We start from the raw sequence: 26,505 nt of genomic DNA on the forward strand, positions 1-26,505 counted from the left end.
CTCTCCAGGAACTCCCATCGGTCCCTCGACCTTTACACTCTGCGTGGGGTTGTCCTGGGTGTGGTCCCATCACCCCGAGCGGGTGTGGCTGGAGCAGCAGGCCTGAGGGAGGACCAGAGGTGCCAGTCCTGCTGCCTGGCAGCTTGTCACTTTCTGAGCTTGGGATTTCTCTTTCTGCTCCCGTGTTGTTGTTGTTGACATCCTTTTGTTACCGCCGCTCTCTTCACCTCTTCTCTCTCCCCTTCTTCCTGTCTTTCATTCCGTTTCTGGAGCTTATAGTCCCCTTCCTTTCTCTTCCCGACATACACCGGTCTCGCTTCTTCGCCTCATCGCCAAGGTGTGTCTTTATTGGTTCCGTCTCCTGTAACCACAGATCTCCCCCGTCTCCCCGAGAACGCCGCTTCTGCCGTGCTTCTCCCGCCTCTTCCAGCTGGAGTTCCATCTCATTCATTTAAGGGGGGCTGTAAGGAGTGAGTGTTCTACACCCTCTCTTGCGTTGCTCCTTCATCTGCTCCCTTTCTGGGGCCCAGTCGCCTGGTGTCCACTCCTGCCCAAGCGAAAGACCCTGATTTCTTTTTTTTTTTTTTTTTAATATATTTTATTGATTTTTTACAGAGAGGAAGAGAAAGAGATAGAGAGTTAGAAACATCGATGAGAGAGAAACATCGATCAGCTGCCTCCTGCACACTCCCTACTGGGGATGTGCCCACAACCAAGGTACATGCCCTTGACCGGAATTGAACCTGGGACCCTTTAGTCCACAGGCTGATGCTCTATCCACTCAGCCAAACCGGTCAGGGCTAAAAACTTTTTTTATTGATTTCAGAGAGGAAGGGAGAGGGAAAGAGAGATAGAAACATCAGTGATGAGAGAGAATCATGTGCCCTGACTGCAATCGAACCCGGGACCCTTTAGTCCCTGGGAGGACACTATCCACTGAGCCACACCGGTTCGGGCTCGTCTTGTTCTCTCTCCTGGGAGCAATCACAAGCACTGCATCTAATCCAATACATATAGCAAATCTGCACACCGCACTTCATAGAACTGTGTGCAAATTATACCGAACGATACAGTGTCTACTCAGGAGCTCTTTTATGTAAGGACATTTGATCAGAGGCAGAGAAAGAAGAATGGGACTGTGAAGAAATGGCTGTTTCAGAGACTGGGCTCTGAGATGCAGGGGGCAGGGGAGATGGGGGCCCAGTGGCAGCTTTTGGCTGAGAGCCCGGGGTCCTGGATGCGGTGGCCCTTGTGTGCCGAGTGTGTCACGGCCTGAGTAAAGCTGGGTGAGCACCACAGGTGTGACGACAGTTGGAGGTAGATCGGTGCCACGTGAGAAAGCAAGGAGGCTGTATAAATTCCTGAGGGGAGCAGTCATCAAGGGCAGGGTGGCCAAGGGGACGGGACAGCTGCCAAGTGCCAGGCCTGTGCTGGGTGCTTCGTGTCCAGGCGTCTTACATAACGTGGGTGTGACACCCCCATGTAACAGGTCAGCAAGCCGAGGCTTAGACTAAAGGGCCCGAAAGTTTAAAAATTCATGTTTTAGCCCGGCCGGCATGGCTCAGTGGTTGAACGTCAACTTACGAACCAGGAAATCACAGTTCCATTCCCGGTCAGGGCACCTGCCCGGGTTGTGGTCTGGATCCCAAGTGTGGGGCGTGCAGGAGGCAGCCGATCAATGATTCTCTCTCATCATTGATGTTTCTATCTCTCTCTTTCCCCTCCCTTCCTCTCTAAAATCAATAAAAACATATTTTTTTAAAAAGCCCATGTTTTATCTAGGAAACCACAAAATTGGAGAATTTAAAAGCATGATTATCATACTAGACGTGATATGTAAAATTTTACAGAATTTGGCGATTCCTGTTTCTAAAACCAGAACTCTAGGAGAGTCTAGACTTTCAGAATCTACACACCTGACACAGCAGGAACACAAGCTCACGGTGCGGTGAGGGGCGGAGAGCAGCGTGTGAAGATTAGGGGTGAAAGCCACTGGAGATTTGGAACTCCAGCTCGACAAAGGGTCGCCAGAGGCGCTAGTGACATTTGGCATCTTTTCATCGAGTTGCTGATACTTAGCATCGCTGACCCCTCTACTAAATGCCAGCAGGACCCCTGCCTACTCCTCCAGATGCCCTCAGGTGGCAGCAGTACCGGCCTACATGAGAGCACTGGGTAGGGTACACAGAGTGTATGCAATTAGTCAGAAGTCTGAAGAAGAAGAGGGTGATCAGACTGCGGAGAGCCTTGTCCTCTGCGTTTCTGACTCTGAAGGACACTTCCCAGTGTCCCTTTCACCAAGGAGTTTGGATGCTTCCTCATTCTTTCCTTCTTTAAATATGTTTGTATTGATTTCAGAGACAGGAAGGGAGAAGGCGAGAGAGAGAAACATTGGTGTGAGAGAGAGACATCAAATCGGCCACCTTCCGTACACACCCCGACTGGGGACCGAACCTGCAACCCGGGCATGTGCCCTGACTGGGACTAGAACCAGGACCTTTGGCTGCACGGGACGACACTCAGCCAACTGAGCCACCCCGGCCAAGGCACTTCCTCATTCTTAAAGTGCTCTTTGTTCCTCATTTCCGGGACACACGTGTACCTGGTATTTTATCTGTCTATCTGGCTGTTCCATCTGGCCTTTTCTTTCCTCTTCTTTTTTTTTTTTTTTTTTATTGATTTTTTACAGAGAGGAAGGGAGAGGGATAGAGAGTTAGAAACATCGATGAGAGAGAAACATCGATCAGCTGCCTCTTGCACACCCCCTACTGGGGATGTGCCCGCAACCAAGGTCCATGCCCTTGACCGGAATCGAACCTGGGACCCTCCAGTCCGCAGGCCGATGCTCTATCCACTGAGCCAAACCGGTTTCGGCCTTTTCTTTCCTCTTAACTGGTCACTCTTCTCTTTCTTTTTTAGACTTTCTCTTAGGAAATCTCATACAATATCATGACTTCAGTGGTTTGTCTGCTGGTGAATCCTAAATTTCCACCCAAATTCACTTCACTTTAAACTCAGTTATGTCTAAAACTCAAATCTCCAGGCTGGCTCAGAGGTTGAGCATCAACTTGTGAACCAAGAGGTCATGAGATCGAGTCCCAGTCAGGGCACATGCCCAGGTTTCAGGCTCCATCCCTACTGTGGGGGTACAGGAGGCAGCCGATCGGTGACTCTCTCTCATCATTGATGTTTCTCTCTCTCTCCCTCTCCCTTCCTCTCTGAAATCAATAAAAATATTTAAAAATGAAATAAAACTGAAGCTCCAGCCCTTGCCTCTCCAGACTGATAATTCTGACTCACCCTTCAAGGAAGTTGGTTTCCAGAAAACCTTTCTCGACATTACTTTCCCTGCCCATAAACTGAAACAGCGGACTTGTCTCATTATCCCCCCCCCCCCCCAACACCCTCAACCACTGCTGCTGTTGCATTTAACAGCGGGCTGTTTTGCTTATTTGCCTGATTAGGAGCAGACACTACAGAGCCCGCCTGGCTGTGCTGGATCCTGGCTCTGCCGGATCCTGGCTCTGCCACTTAGGAACTGGGTGTGGACAGGCAGTCATGGTAGCAGCTGGCTTCTGTGGTGGATGTGAGCATTACATCTATGGAAAGCGCTTAGAACAGGGCCTAAATGTAGTATTTCTTTCTTTTGTTTATGTGTCCTCCCTCCTGACCCTCCAGATATTATTAAGATAAAAAAACTGTTCAGTTTTTTATTTTTAATCCTCACCCGTGACATGTTTTTATTGATTTGAGAGGGAGAAGGAGAGAAGCATCGATTGGCTGCCACACCCTCCATATGTGCCGCCTCTGGGGATTGGACCCACAAGCTAGGAATGTGCCCTGACGGGGTATTGAACCTGCAACCTTCCAGTGCATGGGCTGGTGCTCCAACCAACGGAGCCAGCTGTCCAGGGCCAGGATCAGACTATCTTGTTCACCAAAGCTTTTCCAGAAGTTAGCACAATACTTGGCACCTACTAGTTACTCCTTGTTGAATTCATTTATCCATCCACTATTCCAGTGCCGGGGAAATAGATAATAAAACATCCTATCGTCATGAATCTTGTCTGTTGGGGGTGGAGGGACAAAATAAATGCTATGTCGTGATGAATGCAGGGGAGAAAATAAAGCAGGCGAAGGAGTGGGTAGCTACGCTTGATACTTCATATGGGATGGTCGGGGAGGGCATCTCTGAGAAGATGACATTTGAGCATAAACCTGAAAGAAGTGAGAGAGGGAGAGGTGTGTGGCTCTCTGGAGAAGAACATCCACGTGGATAGCAGAAGTGCACAGACCTTGAGCTAGTATGGCTGAATGGGAGTGAGAAAGGGGGGAAGGAACAGGGGGTGAGGTAGGGGTGGGGAAGGGGATCGGATCCGTCCTTGTTACACGAGGAATCCGTCCCTGCCCCTGGGGAGGGGGATTGGGACGCGTGGGAACTCCCTTTCAGAAATGGACCGTGTGCATGCGCAGTGTGGTCAGTACCGGAAGTCCTCTCTCAGCTTTATTGCCGAGCACCGTAAACAGTTTAAACTCTCTCTGCTGCTCGAGGCAAAGTCTGAGCTGGAAGGCAGATGAATTGCTATATTGTGTGCACATTCTCCCTTCACCCTGGGCCAGGAACCACATTAACTCCTAGAGCCCCCGTGGGGAGGGCCCCGGAGTGTGCGCCCAGCGATGGTAATGGCTCCGTTGGCTGCGGGATAGTTTATGAGTGTGGCAGCAGGTGGATCTGCTAGCTTGGGGAAAACACTACATTTATGTCTCTGTCATCTGTGAGTCTCCGTGACCTTATCTGCCTGTGACCTCGAGTTAGCATTCTGTAGAGAAGTTTCTGAAGTCAGCCAGGTCTGCACCCCAAAACAGCAGCTTATGGCAGAGGGATGCCCAGGCCCCTCTCCAGGGGCTTAACTGCTGGTAGCACTAAGGGCAGTCAGCCTGTCACAGCCTGGAGCTGAGCATTTCCTAGGTCGCCCCCCCCCCCCCCCGCCCGCCCGCCAATCACTGCACAAGTGCACCCCTTTAGATTCTCAGAATCCGTGCACCTGCATTTACCCGTAAGTATCAGGTTTAATGTTGGTTGTGGGGACATCAGGGAAGGAGTGGAAGATCCCCACTGACGGGCCCTGACCCCTGGGCGGCTCCTCCTCCTGCCCACAGCGGGCACGTCCCCGCGCTCTGTCCCTGGACCCTGCCGCTCTCTGTGCATCCCCCGGGCACTCCTCCCCAGTGACCCACATGGGACGCATCTGGACCCCACGCTGACCCAGGTGGGGCGTGTGCTTCCAGGGCTGAGAGCGCTTTCCACAGGACCTGCCCCTCTTCCAGGGCAGTGTGCGCCAAACCACTGTTTCCCCTCCGAATCCGCCTCTTTTCCTGCCTCCCACCCACCCCGCATCTTCTCTCCTTACCTCTCCTAGTGCTGTTAGCGGTAGCCGTCTTTCCTCAAGGCAGCAAAGCCCAGTGATGCCTGCTTTCCCTTCTGCTTCCAAGTGGTCAGCAGGTGGCATTGGTTCTTCTTTCAGCGTCTGCTTCAGCCACCTCTCCCTTTCCTGTTCTGTTTAAACTCACTGTACCCGATGCTGAAGCCCGTGTGGCTCAGTGGATAGAGCGTCGCCCTGCGGACTGAAAGGTCCCAGGTTCGATTCCGGTCAAGGGCATGTACCTGGGTTGCGGGCACATCCCCAGTGGGGGGTGTGCAGGAGGCAGCTGATCGATGTTTCTCTCTCATCGATGTTTCTAACTCTGTCCCTCTCCCTTCCTCTCTGTAAAAAATCAATAAAATATATTTTAAAAAAATAAAAATAAATAAACTCACTGTACCCGCATCCAGGTAACTAACATATCAGCTCTTCAGCTCCATCCAGTCTTTCCGCAGCTCCCTCACCTGGTCTAATCTCCCACAGGAAACATTGCTCTCATTTTCTTTTCCATCTACATTCCCCCCTCTGGCCTCCAAGGATCTCTGGATTGTAGGCCCTCGGGGCGCTCAGGCTCCCCCTGACCTTCACTGACCCCAAGCTTTCCAGACTTCAGGGCCCAGCTCAGGTTTGACTTTCCGTGAAGTCTCTGAGCTCCTGTGTGGTCGTGTGGTCGTTCTCCAGCCAGTTTGTCTTCCTGCTTGTGCGCTCGAGGTTTTCGTCCTAATTGTTTCCAGTATATTGTAAACTCTTGGCATAGTGTCCATATGTAATACTTTGGCGCTGGCCGGTTTGGCTCAGTGGATAGAGCGTCAGCCTGTGAACTGAGGGGTTCCGTGTTCGATTCCGGTCATGCCCAAGTTGCGGGTTCGATCCCTAGTAGGGGGCGTGCAGGAGGCAGCTGATCAGAGATTATCTTTCATCGATGTTTCTGTCTCTCTCTCTGAAATCAATAAAAATATACTTACAAAATGCTTTGTTGGTTATTGGAACAGTACAGGACACTCAAATATGATTGGTTGATTGATTGTCCAAAAATTTTTTTAATTTTCATAGTACTTTTCAGATGTAATGTCAGATGTGCATATTTAAAAACCCGACACTCTACTTAGACTCTAACTTTCAGGCCGATGACCTGTATATGCTCCCTAATTTCAGGGTTCTAATCGTGTGACTTAGGCAACCCTCTTAAGGACCGCTTTGTGGCTCAGTTTTTTCGGTTGTAAAATAGGGGTGATACTATATTTTATCAATTTAGTCTCCCTTTTTTCTAATAATTATGATTTTAACATGTCAGATCAAGATTTGTCTTACAGTCATGGCACTTATAGTTTGATTGGCAATGTTTTTCTTTTTTGGGGGTACATACAGCACTGGTGTGATTTATAGGCAGTGAGTCTTAGCTGTGATGAAAAACATTAACATCCACTATTCATGGTGATTTTGAGGATTGCAGTTAGTAATTGCTTAGCTCAGTAAATGGTGGTTTTTGTCTTTATTTTTACTTTTTTCCTACCGTTCTCCCTCCAAATTCTCCCTTCACTCCATCCTTACACCTGCTTGATGACATAGTTCAAGGGCTTTTGACTCTCTCACCCCCTTGTTTGAGCTCTTCTGTGGCTCTGTGCCCCCTACAGCAGCTGTTCTGACGGAGGAGGACATGCCTGTTGTGCAGGTGCCACTGAGATGGGGCCACTGCCACAAGGATGGAGCGAAGGTCTTCACCTGCAGACCTTCCCCGCCTGCCTCTCGCACTCACCACTTGCCATTCCCGCCCTTGCACTTTGTGCTGCAGCAGCACTGAGCTGTTTTAGACCTTGTCTGCAGGGAGGTTACAGCTTTGTAAGGTTTCGATTCCCCGTAAAGGGCTAGCGAGGGCGGGGTGGGGCCCAGGGCCGTTCCAGGAACTGTGCTTTAGAAGGAACAGGAAGCTTGGGATGGAGATCATCTCAGAGACAGAGGGAGTGGGAGAGAGAGAGAGAAACATCAATGAGAGAGAATCATGGATCAGCTGCCTCCTGCACGCCCCACATTGGGGATCAAGCCCACAACCCCAGCATGTGCCTTGACTGGGAATCAAGCTGTGATCTTCTGGTTCATAGGTCGACGCTCAACCACTGAGACATGCTGGCCAGGTGAATATTTTTCTTGATGGTGGCCAAGTGATTTATGCTTCACTTACCTGCCTGCCTGCCATTTGGTCAAATTAGGAAAAGTGATAGAATCCCGGGTGTATGCCCTGGCTCGTTTGCTTAGTGGTTAGAGCATGGGCCCAAGGACTGAAGGGTCATGGGTTCGATTCCCTGTCAAGGACACATACCTCGGTTACAGGTTCCCCAGCCCTGGTAGTGGCTTATGCGAGAGGCAACCAACCAATCGACATTTCTCTTTCTCTCTCTCCCCCCCTCCTCCTTCCCTTCCACTCTAATAATCAATGGGAAAAATATCCTTGGCTGAGGATTTAAAAAAACAACCAATAATCTCAGGGTGTAGAATCTCAGAGGGGTGGGCAGGGACTTATTCTTTGCTACCAGGGGGCACAGGTCAGGCCGGGGATGGACATGTCTCCATGCACATGGCAGCTCAGCAAAGAACTTTCTGGCAGTTCCTGCTGCTGCTCAGTAGACCAGGCAGCTTGGGAGCAGCGTGAGCTCTCTGCACCGAGGTGAGGGTTTGTCTGTCTCGGGAGCCAAAACTCAGTCCCTGTGTCGGGAAGGAGGTTGGTCAAGAAGACTGACTGTAATTACAACATCAGCTAGTAGTCATTAACTGCTTAAGTATCTACTTAACGGCTACATCATCTTGTTTTAGTTCTGGAATGGGTATCAGTAAAGAGTCTAGTTCTCCCCATTTTACAGATGAAGAAACTGAGGTTTAGATCCGGACACTAGTAAGCGGCAGGCAAGTGGCTTCACAGAGAACTCTGACTCATAATAGGAATTCGTTTCTTATTTTTTAAGGAAGGAATACTGTGCAACGAGTACACTTTGCTGCAGTCAGCTATACTTATGCAAAGCGGAGAATTGAGTGAGCCTTTTATTGGAGAAGAATTATTACCAGGGCCCAAAGAATAGTTAATGAGTTGCCGGGAGATTTGTCATTCCTTCCTCCATTTACCATTTGTTTAAGCCCCACCCTTCTCTGAACTTTTACAGCATTTGTCCTTGGTTATGCCACTTATCACAGTCTTCCTTTTATTACAGTTATTTTATGTTCCGTAGTTATTCTGAGCCCTGGAGGACAAGGTCCATGTGCTATCCTCATTTCCTCCTTACAGCCCTGATCGTCCGGGGATGGGAGGCACACCTGACAGTAGACATTGCTGCAGGTCACATTTTCTCAGTAAAAACGAGCGAGAACCTTGACCTTGACACATGATCTTGTGTCTGGCGGGTCCAGTGGGCTCACATGTGCAGACTTAGCTTATACAGAGTCAGCTGGAGCCGTTCGGCAAAAGGAAAGAGAATAAAAACTCTAAATACAGAATGATTCTGCCCACAGTTCTGCTCGCTCAGCATGGGCCTGGAGTGGGACGGGAGGTTTGAATTGGCTCTTCTTTGCCTCTGCCCTCGCATGCCTATCACTTGCCTGTCATAAGCATGAACGGTGCCTGGGGTGAGGTTAGTGCTTGAAGATGCAATTCAGACTTCCAGTCTGTGTGGTCCCTAAATAGACCACTTCGTCTAGTGCTCAGCTGGAAAGGAAAAGGAATCCTTGTCATTGGGGGAGGGAAAATGGCCAGGTCGGGCTGCAGAGGTGATGTAAGGGATTCTTGGCTGTGTCTACTTTCCTCTTAGCTGGTGACTTTAGGACTTGATCTTATGTAAGATGAGGTTTCACTAGATTCACTTGTTCATTGAAAGAATGAATGATCACATGAGTGAAAGAGAAGAAAGAAAACCAGGAGCTAGGGATTGAATCTTATGGAATTTCATGGCGAGAAGCCGTCTGGAGAAAACGGTGGAGATGCCCCGACTGAAGACCACGGAAGGTCATAAACGTGGTGCAGGAGGCCAAAACCAGTGTGGCTCAGTGGATAGAGCATCGGCCTGCGGACTGAAAGGTCCCAGGTTCGATTCCGGTCAAGGGCATGTACCTTGGTTGCGGGCACATCCCCGGTAGGGGGTGTGCAGGAGGCAGCTGGTCGATGTTTCTCTCTCATCGATGTTTCTAGCTCTCTATCCCTCTCCCTTCCTCTCTGTAAAAAAATCAATAAAATATATATATTTAAAAAAAAAAAAAGTGGTGCAGGAGACACTGATAGCGAGCAAAAGAGAAACAAATGGAACTTGACAAATCAGGTTGCTTTCTTCGCTTTAGTGGAGCTGGCGGGGGCCAGACAGTGCTGCGTGCGCGTGCGCGAGTTCCCGAGGGCATCTCAGAATGGAGTAAGTTCATTGATCGCCCTTAGCAATGGGGGGCAAAGGACCGGCTAAGTTACGGTCAGAATGTTCTACTTTAGAAGTCACGGGAGCGCGTCGTACACTTGAAGGTTTTTCTTCCGATCGATCATTCAGTGGGGACTGGACGTGTGATGGGTCCCACTTGTGTCCTCTCCCGGGTGTGCCGGCGCTGCTCCGTGCGCTCCGTTTTGTTCATGGCAGATAGACCCGCAAAGACACTCAGCCCACAGCGGCTGAATGTAATGACCATGTGTTCATTTGTGGACACGTGAGATACCAGGTGAGATAAAGGGTGCGCCATGGGGACAGGCAGTCCTTAGCGTGACTTAAAACACTGATAAAACATTGGACTTTGGAACGAAAGTGGGGGTAAGAAGAAGGCTTATGTGCCAGGTTTCTGGAGGGTGTTTTTATGCCCTCTTCCTCTTTCATTTTTTTTCTAGAATGGATAATTTGGGAACTAGAGATTGCCTCTGGACCAAGATGACTCAAATAATTTCCTCTTCCCCGTCGCTGCTCAGTCCTCTTAAAGTGTCCCTGTCCTCTTCCTGGGCTTATTCGCAAACCACCGCACCCTCCGCAGGGCCTAGAGGTGATCCGTACCCCAGCCGACCAGGATTTCCCCTCCTTACTCTCGGGGGGCCCTTTCCTAGGAATTAAGCCACTAAGGGGTAGAAAAACCTTATCCACACTTAGCCGTTTATAATGGTAGACTAGATATTTATTTACTTATTTTTTAATTCTCAACCGAGGATATTTTTCCATTGATTTTCAGAGAGAGGGAAAGACAGAAATACCAATGTGAGAGAAGCACATTGATTGGTTGCCTCCTGCACTCGCCCCGACCAGGGCCTCAGCTGGGGAGGAGCCTGCAACCGAGGTAGGTGCCCTTGACCGGAACCCAGGACCCGTTGGTCCACAGGCTGACACTCTATCCACTGAGCCAAACCGGCTAGGGCTAGACTAGATATTTCATTAGTGATTACCACTTCCTTTTTAAAACTTGAGCCTTGCAGTATTGGCATCCTCACATTTCAATACAAGCACTGTGCTTATGTTCTTTTGGTTTTCATTCCTTTTATTGTCTTTGGAGCAGTGACACGGTTTTAAGAAAGATCGGCGAGCCTGCATCGGCGATGTGAACCTGGTTTGTGGTAAAACGGGCTTTTGTCCTCTAACGAAAAACACTCCGGGCCCTAACCGATTTGGCTCAGTGGCTAGAGCGTCGGCCTGTGGACTCAAGGGTCCCAGGTTCGATTCTGGTCAAGGGCATGTACCTTGGTTGCAGGCACATCCCCAGTAGGGGGTGTGTAGGAGGCAGCTGATTGATGTTTCTCTCTCATCGATGTTTCTAACTCTTTATCCCTCTCCCTCCCTCTCTAAAAAAATCAATAAAATATATTTAAAAAAAAAACAAAAACACCCCGGGAGGGGTTGATCTAGTCTAGAGGTTTCTGTGGGGTGACCGAGCTTGGGTTGTGGTGTGTGTTAATGTGCCACTGGTGTCTCGCAAGGTCTTACCTGCCCTCTGCCCGTGGAGTTCGGTAGATGGGTTCCTGCCATCCTCGTATAGGACCGCATTTACTGTAGAAGCTGTTCGAGTCACGGTACTTACCTGTAGCTGCAGGGTGCTCTGTGGTACCGCGTTCTAGGTAGCATTGTGGACTTGAGTCAGCTCTTGTGAGCTGTTCGCATGAGGACCTTACTTCTTATATCTATAGAAAAATACATTGTGCGTTTAATACTGAAGTTTACTAAAGAAATCAACTTTTAGGACATGACCAGCTCAAGGTTTGGGACTCTGTTTTCACTAGCAGGAAAGAGTCCTGTTCATTGTCTTCTGGCTCCAGATCCTTTTGCTCTTGGTGATGGTCTCTGTTGACCTGGGATTGGACTCCGATCTGTTTTGTTTTGTTTTGTTTTGTTTTGTTTTGTTTTGTTTTGTTTATTTTCTGGCCTCAGAACGTTTCTGACTTCAGTGCGAAACATACAGGATGGAACTCTTGAAGATGCTGCAGTTCTCTGTCCTCGGGTGGGGTTGTTGCCGCTGCCTCGTCTCCATCCCCAGCCGTCCCAGAGCTGTGTCCCTACGGAGCGCCTCTGTCCTTGCGGTGACACTTGTCTTTCCTTCTGTCCATCCTGACACGAAACTAGCGAGCTCGTCCTGACCCCCTTTCTCTGTGGAGGTTAAGCCTGGCCCAGGCAGGAGCATGTGTTTCTCTGAGTTGTGTGGGTGGCAATAAAAGCCACACAGTAGGGTTTTTATTAAACTCAGGGACGGGGTAGGAAGCCAGGCCCACTCAGAAGGCCTGTCTCCTCAAAATGAGGACTTTTGAACCACATGAGCCTCTTCCATCCGTGGCGCCAGCGTGTATGAAGTTCTGCTGTTACCAAGCACAGCGCTCGGCACTGGGGACCAGAGGTGAATGTGTAGCGGGCCTGCCCGCAGAGAAAATCAAGGTCGAGGAGAAGAGACAGACCAATGGCAGTGGCCTGGATTGAAGACCCGATGGCAATGCGTACGGCCCGGCGATGTCAGAGGAGAGGCGACCCTCTCGGCCTGTCCTCGGCCTTCCTTGCGTTTGCTTGGCCCAAACCGTGGGTGCTCAGCACCTCGGATCCTGGAAGACTCTCCGATTTTTGCAGACCTGCTTAGCAGGATCCCCGGGACGAGCGGTAGGAGGTAGGGAGGGTGAGGACTGGCAACGGCGGCAGAATCGGCTGCACCGCCAGCCCTCGCGCCAGTTTGCAAAGCGCTCTCTGCATCAGGAAGCCGCAGCCGGTGAGCCGGTCACGGAACTCCTCGATGGCTCTCCGTGTGGCTGTTCCCTTTCTGTGCAGCTCACAGTGCAACTGCGGGCCGGGCCTTGCTTGGCACAGAGCCTCTGAGCTCCTCAGAGCAGGAGAGTCACACCCTGCACAGTCCCGGAGCTGGGCCTGGGCACTGTCGCCTCCCCGGCACTCACGGGATTTCCCCCCTTTTCTCTCTTGGTGCAGTAGAGCCCTGGGCCCAAACTCCTAGGTCGCCATTGTTGTAAAAAATACATTTTTAGCCGAAGCCGGTTTGGCTCAGTGGATAGAGCATTGGCCTGGGGACTGAAAGGTCCCAGGTTCGATTCCGGTCAAGGGCACTTACCTTGGTTGTGGGCACATCCCCAGTGGGAGGTGTGCAGGAGGCAGCTGATCGAGGAGAAGAGGCTCATGTGGTTCGAAAGTCCTGATTTTGAGGAGACAGGCCTTCTGAGTGGGTCTGGCTTCCTACCCCGTCCTGAGTTTCTCTCTCATCGATGTTTCTAACTCTATCCCTCTCCCTTCCTCTCTGTAAAAATCAATAAAATATATATAAAAGAAAATACATTTTTATTGATTTCAGAGAGGAAGGGAGAGGGAGAGAGAGAGAGAAACATCAATGATGAGAGAGAATCATGGATCGGCTGCCTCCTGCACACCCCCTCCTGGGGATCGAGCCCACAACCCTTGACCAACGTTGAACCCAGGACCCTTCAGTCCGCAGGCCAAATCTGTCCACCGAGCCAAACCGGCTAGGCTAGGTCTCCATCTCGGTCAGGTCATTCAGAGTGCCTCCAGGGGAAGAGGTGGGGGAGGGCTCAAACAGTTCCAGAGGAGTGGAGCCAAACTGGATGCCCAGTGGATCCGATTATAGAAGCAAATACCTGGGGGGGGGGGGGCAGGGGCGGGATGATGGGACAGCTTCCTGAAAAGAAACATGAAGGACAGATGTCCGGGCGTGTGGGGTGGAGGGAATAGAGGCTTGGTAGTGCATTAGGGTGCCTTCAGAGGGGTAGACATTTTGACTCTGGTAATCATCCCTACTTTTTTACTGTTTTGAGGGGTTTTAAGAGAAAGTTTTTAATAGGACAATTATAAACTCCAACGCTCAGTCACTAATGTGTGGCCATACATTTCTGTATTTTGGTCTTGTAAAAAACACGTTTCCATCCAGCATTTTACCTGTGGAGATTTCAGCTTCATCACCAAGAGTATTTTCTCTGGCCCTGGCTGGTTTTGCTCAGTGGATAGAGCGTCGGCCTGTGGACTGAAGGGTCCCGGGTTCGATTTCGATCAAGTGCACGCACCTCAGTTGCAGGCTCCTCCCGGGCCCGGGCCCTGATCAGGGCACGTGCAGGAGGCAGCCAGTCGGTGTGTTTCTCTCACATCAGTATTTCTCTCTGTCTTTCCCTCTCTTTTCCACTCTCTCTAAAAATCAATGGGAAACAATGGGGGGTAAAAAAAGGAGATGTATGTACTACTATATGTAATACTTTAAACAATAAAAAAAAGTTTTGATATAAAAAAATAAAAATCAATGGGAATATATCCGCAGGTGAGGATTTTTTTAAAAAGAGTATTTTCCCTGTTGCCTTCCCCTTCCATCAAGATAACCTGTGGTTTATTGGGGTTATCATAATCTTTATGTTCAGATGAAACTCTTCCTGGTTGTGATTATTCCTGGATCGAATTGCCGGTGCATTTGCCAAGAACTAAGGAATCAGTGGCACTCTTGTTCTCTGAACAAACACTTCTGAATGAATTTTGCTGGTGTCATTGTTTTAGGTGGTTGCTGAAATAGCAGGATGTTGTGAATTGTTATTAATTGGCAATTCATATTTGTTTGGTGCCCACTCTGTGTGGCTGGGGTTAGGGCTCTTGAGGACCTTTACCTCTCTGCTTTCTTCTACTTCTGTGGTTTTGTTGTTGTTGTTTTTTAGTCCTCACTGGAGGATATTGTCCCATTGATTTTCAGGGAGAGTGGAAGAGAGAGGGAAAGACAGAGAGAAACATCGATGTGAGAGAAACACATCGATTGGTTGCCTCCTGCACAAGCCCCGATCAGGGCCGGGGCCAGGGAGGAGCCTGCAACCAAGGTACGTGCCCTTGACCGGAATCGAACCTGGAACCCTTTGGTCCACAGACCAACACTATCCAATGAGCCAAACCGGCCAGGGCTACTTGTGGGTTTTTATTGCCACCTTCACGACTCAGATTTCAGGTTGGTCGTTTAACTCTCGGGGCCCTCTGAGGTGTTGACCCACGTTTCTCTTGACCTCAAGACCACCCCATCAGTCCACGGCTGTCATTGGACAGAACCAGGCTTTGTGGTTTGACTGACTCCACAGTTTGTTAGGGACACAGTTTAGTATCGATTCCTGACTGCCTTCTCCCCATACCTGTGCTTGGCACCCTCTGACTTTCACAAGTTCCCTTGATCGCCACTCAGAACGATGCCCACGTTCAGTGGAAGAGGTCTCCCCAGACTTGTCAGGTGGACACAGGCCCTGGGCAGCTGCTCCCTAGTGGCTTGACCTTGCTTATTTACCCAACGAGAGACTGTGTCCACCCAAGGTCAGTGTGACGTGTTCAGACCTGTTGATGCCACTTACACTGGTATTGTAATCATGTAATTTACTTAATAATAGACAGGTAAGCCATGCGTGAGGAACGAGAATCTGTCCTATGAAAACAGAGGTGAGCCGAAAACCGGTTTAGCTCAATGGATAGAGCGTCAGCCTACGGACTGAAGGGTCCCAGGTTCGATTCCGGCCAAGGGCACATGCCCGGGGTTGCCAGCTCCATCCCCTGTAGGGAGCGTGCAGAAGGCAGCCAATCAATGATTCTCTTTCATCATTGATGTTTCTGTCTCTCTCTCCCCTCTCCCTTCCTCTCTGAAATCAATAAAAATATATTTTTAAAAATTAAAAAATGATGTTGAATTAGGTTTAGACAAGGAACTATGAAGATGAGGGGGGTGGGGTGGGCAAAATACCTCCAAGGGTTCTGTACTGACTGCTTCACTGGAGTCCGAATTCTCCCTCTTCAGGGAAACTGGAAATTGTAGGGGATGCATTACGGGTGAATGTTATGCAAGAAAAACGGCATAGAACTCATCAGCCAAAAATGTCTTGTTGGCCCTAAATCAAAAGTTTGGAGGCTCTGAAAATATTGTTCATAGCAAATGACTGTGGGCTTGGACACGGGGGGGGGGTGGATCATAAAAGTCAGAATGCCCGTTTCTTTATAACGTGAGTTGTCGGTTTTAAGTGCTGTCCATCAGCTCTCAGCCATTGAGGATGGGGAATCGTTATTGTTATTCTATCTACCGCCCTCCTGTCCCCCCCCCCCCCAACATCTTCCTAATGCTGGTGCCTTGTCAGGGCCCAGCACTGACACTCTGTCATCACTCTCGCCTTTCGTCTTGGTCCTACCAGTACGCGGACTCAGTGCCCACCACCCGTCCTTCTGCCGTCCATTTTCCAGTCACCCCTCGGCTGCAGAGAGCGCCCTGAAGATTCCCCCAGAAAGACCATGGGAGCAGTGGTTCCCGCTGTATTACTCTTGGTTGATGATCAGCGCAGTATAAAATGCTCTGGTCATACTTTTTCTCCCTGGGCATTTTTATAGGTATTGCTCCTTTTACTGCTAGAATTTTACTGTGGAACTTTTCAAGATTTGTCCCCCCCTTTTTTTTATCCTCACTGAGGATATGTTTATTGATAGAGAGAGAGAGAGAGAGAGAGAGAGAGAGAGAGAGAGAGAGAGAGAAATATCGATGTGAGAGAGAAACATCTATCAGTTGCCTCTTATATGTGCCCTGACCGGTATTCGAACCCACAGCCTTTTGGTGTGTGGGATGATGCTCCACCCGACTGAGCCACCCAGCCAGGGCAGATACTGCCCCTCCAAGTGATGTGATCTCTTGCCCGGTTGCGGAAATCCAGTCGTCTTGCCCACAAGGTCTGTCTGGCGCTGCCCGTGGAGGGTCCGTTTTCCCGGGGACCCACGTGTCCTTTCCGCATGTAGCTCCTCTGGTGTCCCAGCCACGCCTTCAGGTCTATCTTTATGGAATCTTTATGAACAAGGCTCTGTGTGTTTATGGAATCTTGATGAACAAGTCGCTGTATGTTTATGGAATCTTTATGAACAATTCACTATATATTTATGGAATCTTTATGAACAAATCACTGTATATTTATGGAATCTTTATGAACAAATCACTGTATATTTATGGAATCGTTATGAACAAGTTGCTATATATTTGTCCCATTCCATTTTAGTTCTGGGCATGTATTGCGTCTCCTTAGCTGTCTTCGGTAATTCGTTTTCTCTCTGTTCCTTTTAACTATTTTTTATTTGTTTCCGTTTGCTTGCTGTTCTTCATTGCTCTCCTTTTTCGCTCCTTACTGTGTGAGCCACGTCTCTCCTCCCTCTTTCCTCACAGCTCCACCTTCGTTTCCGCACGTTTTTCTGAGCTGTGCTGGTAGGCGTCTTCTTACCTCCCTACGTAGCCCATAAGCTCTCGCTGGCATCTCTGCTTTGAGCTCTTGCTTCCGAGTTTTCTTTTTTTAATTTTACAAAATATTTTAGGACAATTGAATCTGCCCCGCGGCAGCATTTTCCCACGGTGTAGTATTAGCCTGGCTTTTTGCTTTCCCGTTTCTTTCCTAATTGTTTCTTGTGACGTCTTTATAGAAATCCTTTTTTAAAATATATTTAATTGATTTTTTTTACAGAGAAAAAGGGAGAGGGACAGAGAGTTAGAAACATCGATGAGAGAGAAACATCAATCAGCTGCCTCCTGCACACCCCCTACTGGGGATGTGCCCACAACCAAGGTACATGTCCCTGACTGGAATCGAACCCGGGACCCTTCAGTCCGCAGACTGATGCTCTATCCACTGAGCCAAACCGGTTAGGGCTAAGTCCTTCTTTATAACTCCTCTGTAAGTAGGTGGGTTTTTCAGGGGCCGGCTGTTTGCAGAATGCTTGGTTGGGGAGGTGTCAGGTCTGTGTTCCCGGCTCGCAGCAGTTCTCACGGCGTGGGATTCTGGGTGAGTCCACTTACCTGTATTCTCTCCAGCCAACAGAGGCAGGCACCGTGAGCTTGCCCACAGTGCACGGCCTGTCGTCTCTGCAGCCGCGGAGACCAGCTCTGGGAAGCAAACAGAGCTTGTATGTGTGGTTCCTCATTTAGCCTCAGCTCCAGCTCCAAGGAAGCTCGGTCGTCCAAAAACGAGGAATCTGTTTGCTCCCAGAGGGTGTGCCCCTTACCTCCAGGAAGTGGGTTTGCACCGTTTTTCTGAGCTTCGCAGCCTGTGTTCTCTCTCCGTGGCCTCCTTTCATCCTTTCACGCCCTGAAGGAGAGGAGCCCTTGCATTGAGCTCCCTGCTCTTGACAGCTTTGGGGGGGCCTGGACTTCTTTCTAGTGTTGTTGAAAATGGAGTTTGCATTTTTACTTATTGCTCCTTTTTGCACTTTACACTGATAACATTTTGAATAGCATTTAAAAGTTAGGAGTTCATGATGCAGTGTTCAAATCAGAAGTCTTAACTGCCGTTGTCTATTGGCTAACGGCTGGTCCTGTATGAGGCCTTTCATACCTTCTCCATGAAGCCCCCCACCACACTGCCAGCCGTCTTCTAAGCACAGGGAATCCGCTGCTCAGACTTACGAAAGGCCTGTCACTCACTCCGTGCGCCTGCCCTGCCCGGGGCACTGTTCGGGCCTTGGGGATGAAGCGTGGAAGAAGTCCTACAAGCTCCTTGGCACACCCAAGGCAAGCCTTAAGCGATTCCATGTGGACGAGGCGTGAGGGATGAGCAGAGTGGAAGGCATTTGGGATTTCGAGGAAGTGTGGTGGCAAGGGTAGAAAGGCGAGCTCTGCAGCCAGGAGCGCTGGCTCCATTCTGCTGTGAAGACACGTGACCCTGGGAGGTTCCCTGGCTGTTCCATGTGTCCGTTTTCTCATCTGTAAAGTGAAGACTACATTGCCTGTCTCGGTGGATGCTGGGAAATGAAAATCAGTTACATACACAGTGCTCAGCAGGTAGTGGATGTGCCGCTTCTGCTTCCCCCGTGAAGACGGGCTCGCTAAACAAACATTACTGCTAGGAGGATAGGCATGGAGACCTGTTACTCTTTATTGTGGTGAGATTTACACAATATGGAGCTTACCGTCTTCATTTCCAAGTGCAGCTCAGCAGTATGAGGTGCATTCGCTGTTTTGTGCACCCATCTCAGAACTCTTTTCATCCTGCACAACTGAAACTCTGCCCATCAAACAGCAACCCCCCACTCCCGCCCTCCCCCAGCCCCTGGCAGCCACATTCTACTTCTGCCTCCGTGATTTTGACCACTAGGTACCTCATAGAAATGGAACCATACCCTGTTTGTTCTTTGGTGTCTGGCTTATTTCACTTAGCATCGTGTCTTTAAGGCTCATCCATGTTGTAGCAGGTGTGAGAATTTTCTTCCTTTTTAAGGCTGAGTTATAGTCCATGGTATGAATATGCCACATTTTGTTTATCCACTTATCTATCGATGGATGTCAGTGAATGATAATGTAATAAACGCCGTCATTATTTATTTAGGTTCCACCGTGTGCAGGCACCAGGTTATCCTGCTCAGTCTTCGCCACCATCCCGGGAGCATTGAAAGGATAGTGTGGCCCTGACTGGTGTGGCTCAGTGGATAGAGCGTCGGCCTGTGGACTGAAGGGTCCCGGGTTCGATTCTGGTCAAGGGCATGTATCTTGGTTGTGGGCTCTACCGATGTTGCAGCTGATCGATGTTTCTCTCTCATTGATGTTTCTAACTCTATCCCTCTCCCTTCCTCTCTGTAGAAATCAATAAAATATATTTTAAAAAAGAAAGGATAGCATGCCCCAGTTCACAAGCTAATAGAGCAGAATTTAACCAGGGTCTGCCCGCCCTCAGAGCCCGTGCTCTCAGCACCACCTCCCTGCCTTGAGTGTGAGCGGCACCTCTACCCCTGCTCCTGGGAGATTCGTGTGTGGCGTGTGAGCACGAGGGAAGCCCCTGTGGCTCCCTTGAGAGGTGGATGACCCCGGGGCTTCGGTGTCTGTTCGGGAGCCGGTGTCAGGTCCCCCGGCCCTGCTGCTGCAGGGGCGCCCGCAAGGCTCCCACGCCAACTGTGCAGAGCGCGCTGACCCTTCTCGTTTCTCTCCCCCCCCCCCCCCCCCAGGTGCACTACATCCTACAGGAGGTGGTGATGGGAGGGATGGTGTTGGAAACAAACATGAATGAAATCGTGGCGCAGATCGAAGCTCAGAACAGGCTGGAGAAATCGGAGGTGAGCGCACAGCTGTCCTGACCCTGGCTGGTTCAGAGCCCGGGGCGGGTTGAGGAGGGCGTGCTAGGTCGGGTTGTGGCATTGGGAATGTTTTACGCTCCTTTCTTCCTGAGTCCATGAAAGCTCATTGATTTGAAGCCCAGGTAAGAGGGAGGCAAAAAGTGAGCATGGACAAGCCAGATGCACCGGAAGGCAAGCAGATTCAGGGGGCTGTGGCCCATGTTTGTGGCTTGTAATTCTTCCTCTCAAAGCCACACGTTCCCTGCGGGGGCCCAGCGCCCCTTCTCCGATTGCAGTGTGGTCTCCTAGTTTGTGTGCTAGACCAGTGGTCGGCAAACTCATCAGTCCGCAGAGCCAAATATCAACAGCACAACGATGGAAATTTCTTTGGAGAGCCCAATTTTTTAAACTTAAACTTCTTCTAACGCCACTTCTTCAAAATAGACTCGCCCAGGCCGTGGTATTTTGTGGAAGAGCCACACTCAAGGGGCCAAAGAGCCACGTGTGGCTCGAGAGCCGCAGTTTGCCGACCACGGTGTTAGATGAGTCTGATCTCCCAGCAGCCATTTCTCGCGGTGTCTTTCAGACCTCAGAGTCGCCAGTGTCCGTATTTACAGTTAGCCTTATAAAGAGCTACAGGAGCGATGGAGCTGGGTTTGACCGTCACATGCCCCAGCCCACCCCCACGTTGTGCAGATGCTCCCGGTAAATCTGTCCAGTCCCCGCTGGGCCTCTCCATCACCTTCATCCGCCTGGCGAGGGCCCACCTTCACACGCTGCGAAATCGCGGGGCAAATGACTGCTCTCATTTTCCCCGTGTCTTCAGCAGCTTCCTCGCTTTGGGTAACAGAACTTGATCTTGCGAAACCAGGAATTGTTGTTTCTGTGAGGACTGGCAGTCGTGCTGAGGAAGCTTTTCCAGACCACAGCTATTGTGGCAGCCGTAGCTCTAGAAATGCGGGCTGGGACGGTTCCAGGAATAGTAGGTGACTCAGAGGCAGGCGGGCTGGGAAGCAGAACGGAGGCTGGCGGGGCGAGGGGGGAACCCAGGGCGAACTGGGCCTCAGGATCTAGAAGGCAGACGAGGAGGAGGAAATGGTTTTGGGTCTTGGTCAGTCTGCTCCTCTCCTCCGCGCAGCAGGCGAGAGCCTGGAGGGTGAGGGCTGAGCCGAGGTGCGTTGGCTGCCTGGGTCTGTTACCAGTCCCTGCGGGTGCGGGTCCGCCGCCCTCCTGCTGGTCCTTCCTCCCATCTGGTTGCCCGTGACGTTGCGAAAGCCGGTTCTTTTCCATCTCACATTATTAGTTGGCAAGCAGGTGCCCTAAGCAGTGACATTCGTTTTCCTGTTAAACATTTCCCCGTGACTGCGCTTGTTTATAAGAGTCCGCGGTCTCTTGAGGAAAGGGTTTTGCTCTGTTTTGTAACCTCAAAAGCGCCCGCTACTGAGTGTGACTTGGTTAAACCATCTCGGGGTTTTCTCTGTAAGCATTGAGCGAGCACCGACCGTGGGCCAGGCACTGAGGTGCTGGGGCTGTGAAGCTACCTAAGCGACAGCCTTCAGGAGCTCAGGGTCTGGACCCCTATTACCTCTCAAAGCCAGTCACCTGAAGATTGTTTTGTTGGCTGGCTTCAAGGATGGGGGTTGCGGGGGTGGGTGGGGGGGTGGCGCGAAGCTTGCCTTGTGTGTGCTCAGGCTGGACATTATAAAATATATATATATATATATATATATATATATATATATATATATATATATTTTATTGATTTCAGAGAGGAAGAGAGAAGGAGAGTGAGAGAAACATCAATGATGAGAGAGAATCATTGGTCGGCTGCCTCCTGCATGCCCCCTCCTGGGGATCGAGTCACAACCCGGGCATGTGCCCTGACCAGGATTCAAACTGTGACCTCCTGGTTCATGGGTGAACGTTCAACCACTGAGCCACACCAGCCGGGCCAGGCCGGACATTATTGAGACCTCTGTCACTGGGTTTTCTGAGCATTAAGTCCGCGGCACCGAGGGTTTGTCTCATTCCCACCTCTCATTTCTCCCCAGGGCGGCCTCTCGGCAGCCCCCGCCCGGGCCGTGTCTGCCGTGAAAAACATCAACCTGCCCGAGATGCCTCGGAACATCAACATCGGTGATCTCAACATCAAAGTCCCCAACCTGTCCCAGTTCGTCTGAGGGGTGAAGACTCGGCTGAACTGGAGGCCAAGCGAGTCCCACGACAGAACCTACCTGTGCCCCGGGAAAGAAGGCTCGGACCCGACGTGCTGCCAGGGAGCGGGAGGGGAGCCCCGTGTCACTGTGGCGAGTGCTCCGTTCTCATATGCGCAGCCTGGCCGGTCTCAGACGCACGTGGCCACTGCCGATGTGAGGGGGTCCTGGCTCCCCTAGTGGGGGGATCTGTGTGTCCAAGTCACTCGCCCCCTCTCCCTCCACATACAGCCGTTCCCAGGGCTTGGGGTCGTATGGAGAGGCCCACCACTTCCCAGGACCCCCACTAGGACGTTGTCCGGCTAGAGTCTTCTTCCTTCGCACCACGAGGCGTCTGGGCCAGTCGCATGCACTTTTGCCGGTGAGGTGCCACGCTGGGCAAGGGCTGCCCTTCAGCTCTGGGATGTGGCGAGTGGCAGGCAGGGCCTGCTGGCTCTGCTAGGTGGTCAGCCCAGAGTCCTTCCATGTGGCCATGCTTCCTGGTAACCCTCCTGCAGAGGGCATCGCCCCTGGCATCGTCCCGGCTCTGCCCTCGCAGGTGTTCTGTGCAGGAGCCCGGTGCAGGCCCGCCACATTCCTGCTAACTGGGGGGCACCCCCACACAGCATCCCTCCAGCCCAGCCGGAGGCGTCCCCCGTCAAAGGGGAGGGGTTCCGTGTGTGTAGAAGGTAAAGCCGGCAGCGTATCGAGCATCTCGGAGTTACGGCTCTTTCTGGGTTTAAAATACATTGTCCTCGCGAGGAGCAGACGGGTCTGTCGCTGTGTTATGAATGAGTCTTCTTTCTCCGTACGGGAAACGCACAGCCCTCCGAACCAGCTTCTGGAGCAGGGGGGCCGGGGCCGGGGCCGGGGTCGGGGCACGGGAAGCCGCAGCATCTTCCTCCCAGTGTTCGAGGGGCCCCCCTGAGCTCTGTATGAGCACACCTTGCTCCCCACAAGCGACGGTCTCGCCGAGCTGGCTTTGGGAACCCATACACGTGGCCCTGTGCTTGGATCCCTTCCCGCGGGTCATTTAGAGGTAAAGCGGCTCCTCGGAGGAGTGCCCGTTGCTCCTGCACGGCCTCAGGTCTCGGGACGGTGTCGAGCTGCCTAGAGGTTAGGGAGCTCACCGCTCCGTCGTGGCGCCCACTGGCCGGGCCCCAGTCTGCTCCCCGGGCCTCCTGATGCTGTCGCAGAGCCCTGAGACACGGTGCCCAGCAGGGCCATGTGTCCAGACCACGTCTCTTCCCTCTTGGGTTTTTTCTAATTGTTTTTAATTGATTGATTTTTTATAGAGAGCGCACGGAAGGGGGAGAGAGAAAGAAGTAGAGAGGAACATCAATTTGCTGTCTTGCCACCCATTTATGCATTCATTGGTTGATTCTTTTTTTTTTAATTTTTTTAATTTTATTGATTTTTTTCAGAGAGGAAGGGAGAGGGATAGAGAGTTAGAAACATCGATGAGAGAGAAACATCGATCAGCTGCCTCCTGCACACCTCCCACTGGGGATGTGCCCACAACCAAGGTACATGCCCTTGACTGGAATCGAACCTGGGACCCTTGAGTCCACAGGCCGACGCTCCATCCACTGAGCCAAACTGGCCAGGGCCATTGGTTGATTCTTGTCTGTGCCCTGACTGGGGAGCAAACCCACAATCCTAGCGTGTTGGGATGATGCTGTGACCAACTGAGCTGCCCGGCCAGGGCCTCTTCCCTCTGGATGGTGCTTCCCGGGGCCCATTGGTCCCCTGTCTTTCAGATCCTCTCTGGTAACCTCAGAGGGGGACCGCGTTCGTCCCTTTTATGTCAGAACAGAGGAATGTAAGTGGCTATATCTGATTTTGAAGGGTTTGACATTTGTACAGACATTTCAGCACATTCACATCCGTTTCTCTCCATTCGTTCGTCCGTTCGCTGAGTGTGAAATAGGAACGAAGGGAGGACACCGGTGTTTATTGTGCACCTGCTGGGACGTGGCTGAGCAGGATCCTCCCACGGCCCTTACGGCAGACACCTCCGCTTTCCGGTGAAGCAAGTAGGACTCAGAGGCCAGGTAACCAGCTCTGGGTCCCACTGGGCTCAGCACCGAGCCTGCCAGCGTCCTTTTCCTTTTCCACTGCCCACGAGGGCTTCTCCCAAGTTTGTCTTTCTTCTTATAGATAAGGAAACAGTCTCCAGAGGTTAAGTAGCTTCTCACAAGCTGACTAACAGAGGCCTGGCCTTGGGAGTGGGAGCTGGAGGGCCCTCTGGTGCGTCAAAGTGATGAGGAAACGGAAGCCGGGGTGTTCAGTGTGTTGAGTGTCACAGAGCGAGAGCCAGGTCCTTTTATTTATTTTAATCCTCACCCGAGGATATTTTTCCATTGATTTTAGAGAGAGTAGAAGAGAGAGGGAAAGACAGAGAGAAACATTGATGTGAGAGAAACGCATCTATTGGTTGCCTCCTGCACGAGGCCGACCAAAGCCTGGGCCGGGGAGGAGCCTGCAACCGAGGTACGTGCCCTTGACCCGAATCGAACCCCGGACCCTTCAGTCCACAGGCCGATGCTCTATCCACTGAGCCAAACCCTTTTCTTGATTTGTTTGGGTTTAACGCATGATGGCAGGGATAGTCGTCAGAGGTTTTGCTGCTGGAAACCAGTGGTTCCCACAAGCCCTTGGCTGGTCCTGTAGATTCCAACAGTGGGCACCCCAGCAGCACCCCGCGCACCGCCTCTACGATGGCGCCCAACTTCAGCCCCGCTTTGTGATTGGAAAACTCGATCCCGTTGGGCAAGCCACCATCATTGCTCATTAACTACTTGAGGTTGCCTGCAAATCCAGCTTTCTTGCCCACTGTCAGCGAAGTCATAAACCTTTTATGAGGGAAGAGAAAACCCTCATGGGCCTGATATTGGCCAGGGGTAGGTACTGCTGCGGAGAGAGGTCAGTTTTGGAACTGGGGCCAGGTCTGAAGGCGGGAGTCCTTGGCCCTGGGCGGTGTACACAGCATTTCCTAAAGTGGTGCAGAATTCTGGGTTCTCGGTGCTCCTGGCCACCCATCAAAGTCTGAAATCCCGTCGGTCTGCAGTTCCTAAGAGCCTGTGGGTGCCAGCCCAGGTGCAGGCAGTGAAGGTGGATGAGGCTCTGCTTCCCACCCTGGCCTCGGTGCTCCGACTGAGTGGCCTGCAGCCTGTTTGTGGAGCCTGGAGCCAGTGGGGGGCCGTGTTCTATGGCATATTTAAAGGATAATAACGTTTCCCGTCCCCACATGAGTGCTCCCAGCCACCTGACTTAGTTCAAGCGGCCGTCACAGAAGTACCACAGGCTGGGAGGCTTAAACAGCAGACTGCTCAGTTCTGCAGGCTGAGCAAGGTCAAGGTGCCGACTGATGCAGTGTCATGGGGAACCTGCTGCTTGTTTCCTAGCTGATGGTGGAGGTAGGAAGCTCTGTCCCCGGTCAAGGCACCAGTCCCATCATGGGGGCTCTACCCCATGACCTCACCCAAACCTCGTCACTTCCCTAAGTCCCACCTCCAAATGCCTTCACCTTGAGGATTAGACTTGAACATATGGATCCGGGGGGACGCAAGCCTTCGGCCCATACAGCGCGCCAATTACCCACATGTCCCCCGGGCAGTCATGGCCCTGTGCTGGTCACATTGAGGATGAGGTCAGAGTATCCTGCCTTCTCAAGTTCCTGTTATTCAGGCCTCTGCCACGGAGGAGCCAGCCCTCCCCCTCCCCCTCCCCCTCCCCCTCCACACAGCCACCCCGGTGAGGTCCTCTGGCCCCAGCTTCACCCTAAAGAAACGGGGCTGTAACACCAGGCTGCTGGCCAGCCTGTCTTGCGGACCAGTCTTCGGCAGGGTCTTTCCTGAGTGTGGTCTCTGTCCATGGCTTTCAAAGAGGATGCAGCAGGGACCGGTGCCTGAAGGTAACCACGAGCCACTTAAGTCATGGAGACACGGGGGGGGGGGGCAGGGGGGGTTGGCCCCCAGCGAACGTCCTGGCCTTCAGCCCCCCAATCCTCTCACTACTGCGGTCATTGTAGCCGAGTGTGCACCAGCCTGCGTCAGTGCTCACGGGCCGAGGGGCTGCCCCTGGGGCTCAGACCTTGGCCTCGGAGATGGGGGTTCCATACCTGCAGCGTTCAGGCCGCAGGTGGCAGATACGCAAACAGGCCTCCTTCAAGGAAGTGATTCCAAGAAAATGATTAACCTTTTCCAAAAGACTGCATTCTTCCCTCTTTCAATGACTGAATGGTTCAAAAAGGAAAAACACTGGTGTGGTTCAAAAAGTAAGGTAACATGCTGTTCAGCCAGACTCGCCCTGAACCTCCAAACCACTGAACAAACTCCTCCCCCCACCCCCCACGTTCCTGGGAGAAGCAAGTGTTTCCAT

At 51.4% G+C, this 26,505-nt stretch overlaps 1 protein-coding gene across 1 annotated transcript in view; it reads left to right on the forward strand.

The window, feature by feature from the left end:
• Nucleotides 1-22,886, forward strand: part of LOC307094961 (AP-3 complex subunit sigma-2) — a 39,111-nt gene extending 16,225 nt beyond the window's left edge. The window contains exons 5-6 of the mRNA XM_079764174.1: nt 19,823-19,930; nt 21,982-22,886. Coding sequence (XP_079620300.1) covers nt 19,823-19,930; nt 21,982-22,110 — 237 coding nt within the window. The 3' untranslated portion in view covers nt 22,111-22,886. The remainder of the gene's footprint in view (nt 1-19,822; nt 19,931-21,981) is intronic.
• The last annotated feature ends 3,619 nt before the right edge of the window (nt 22,887-26,505 follow it).

Source organism: Cnephaeus nilssonii (assembly GCF_951640355.1).
Source record: "Cnephaeus nilssonii genome assembly, chromosome: 24".
Classification (NCBI taxonomy): domain Eukaryota; kingdom Metazoa; phylum Chordata; class Mammalia; order Chiroptera; family Vespertilionidae; genus Cnephaeus; species Cnephaeus nilssonii.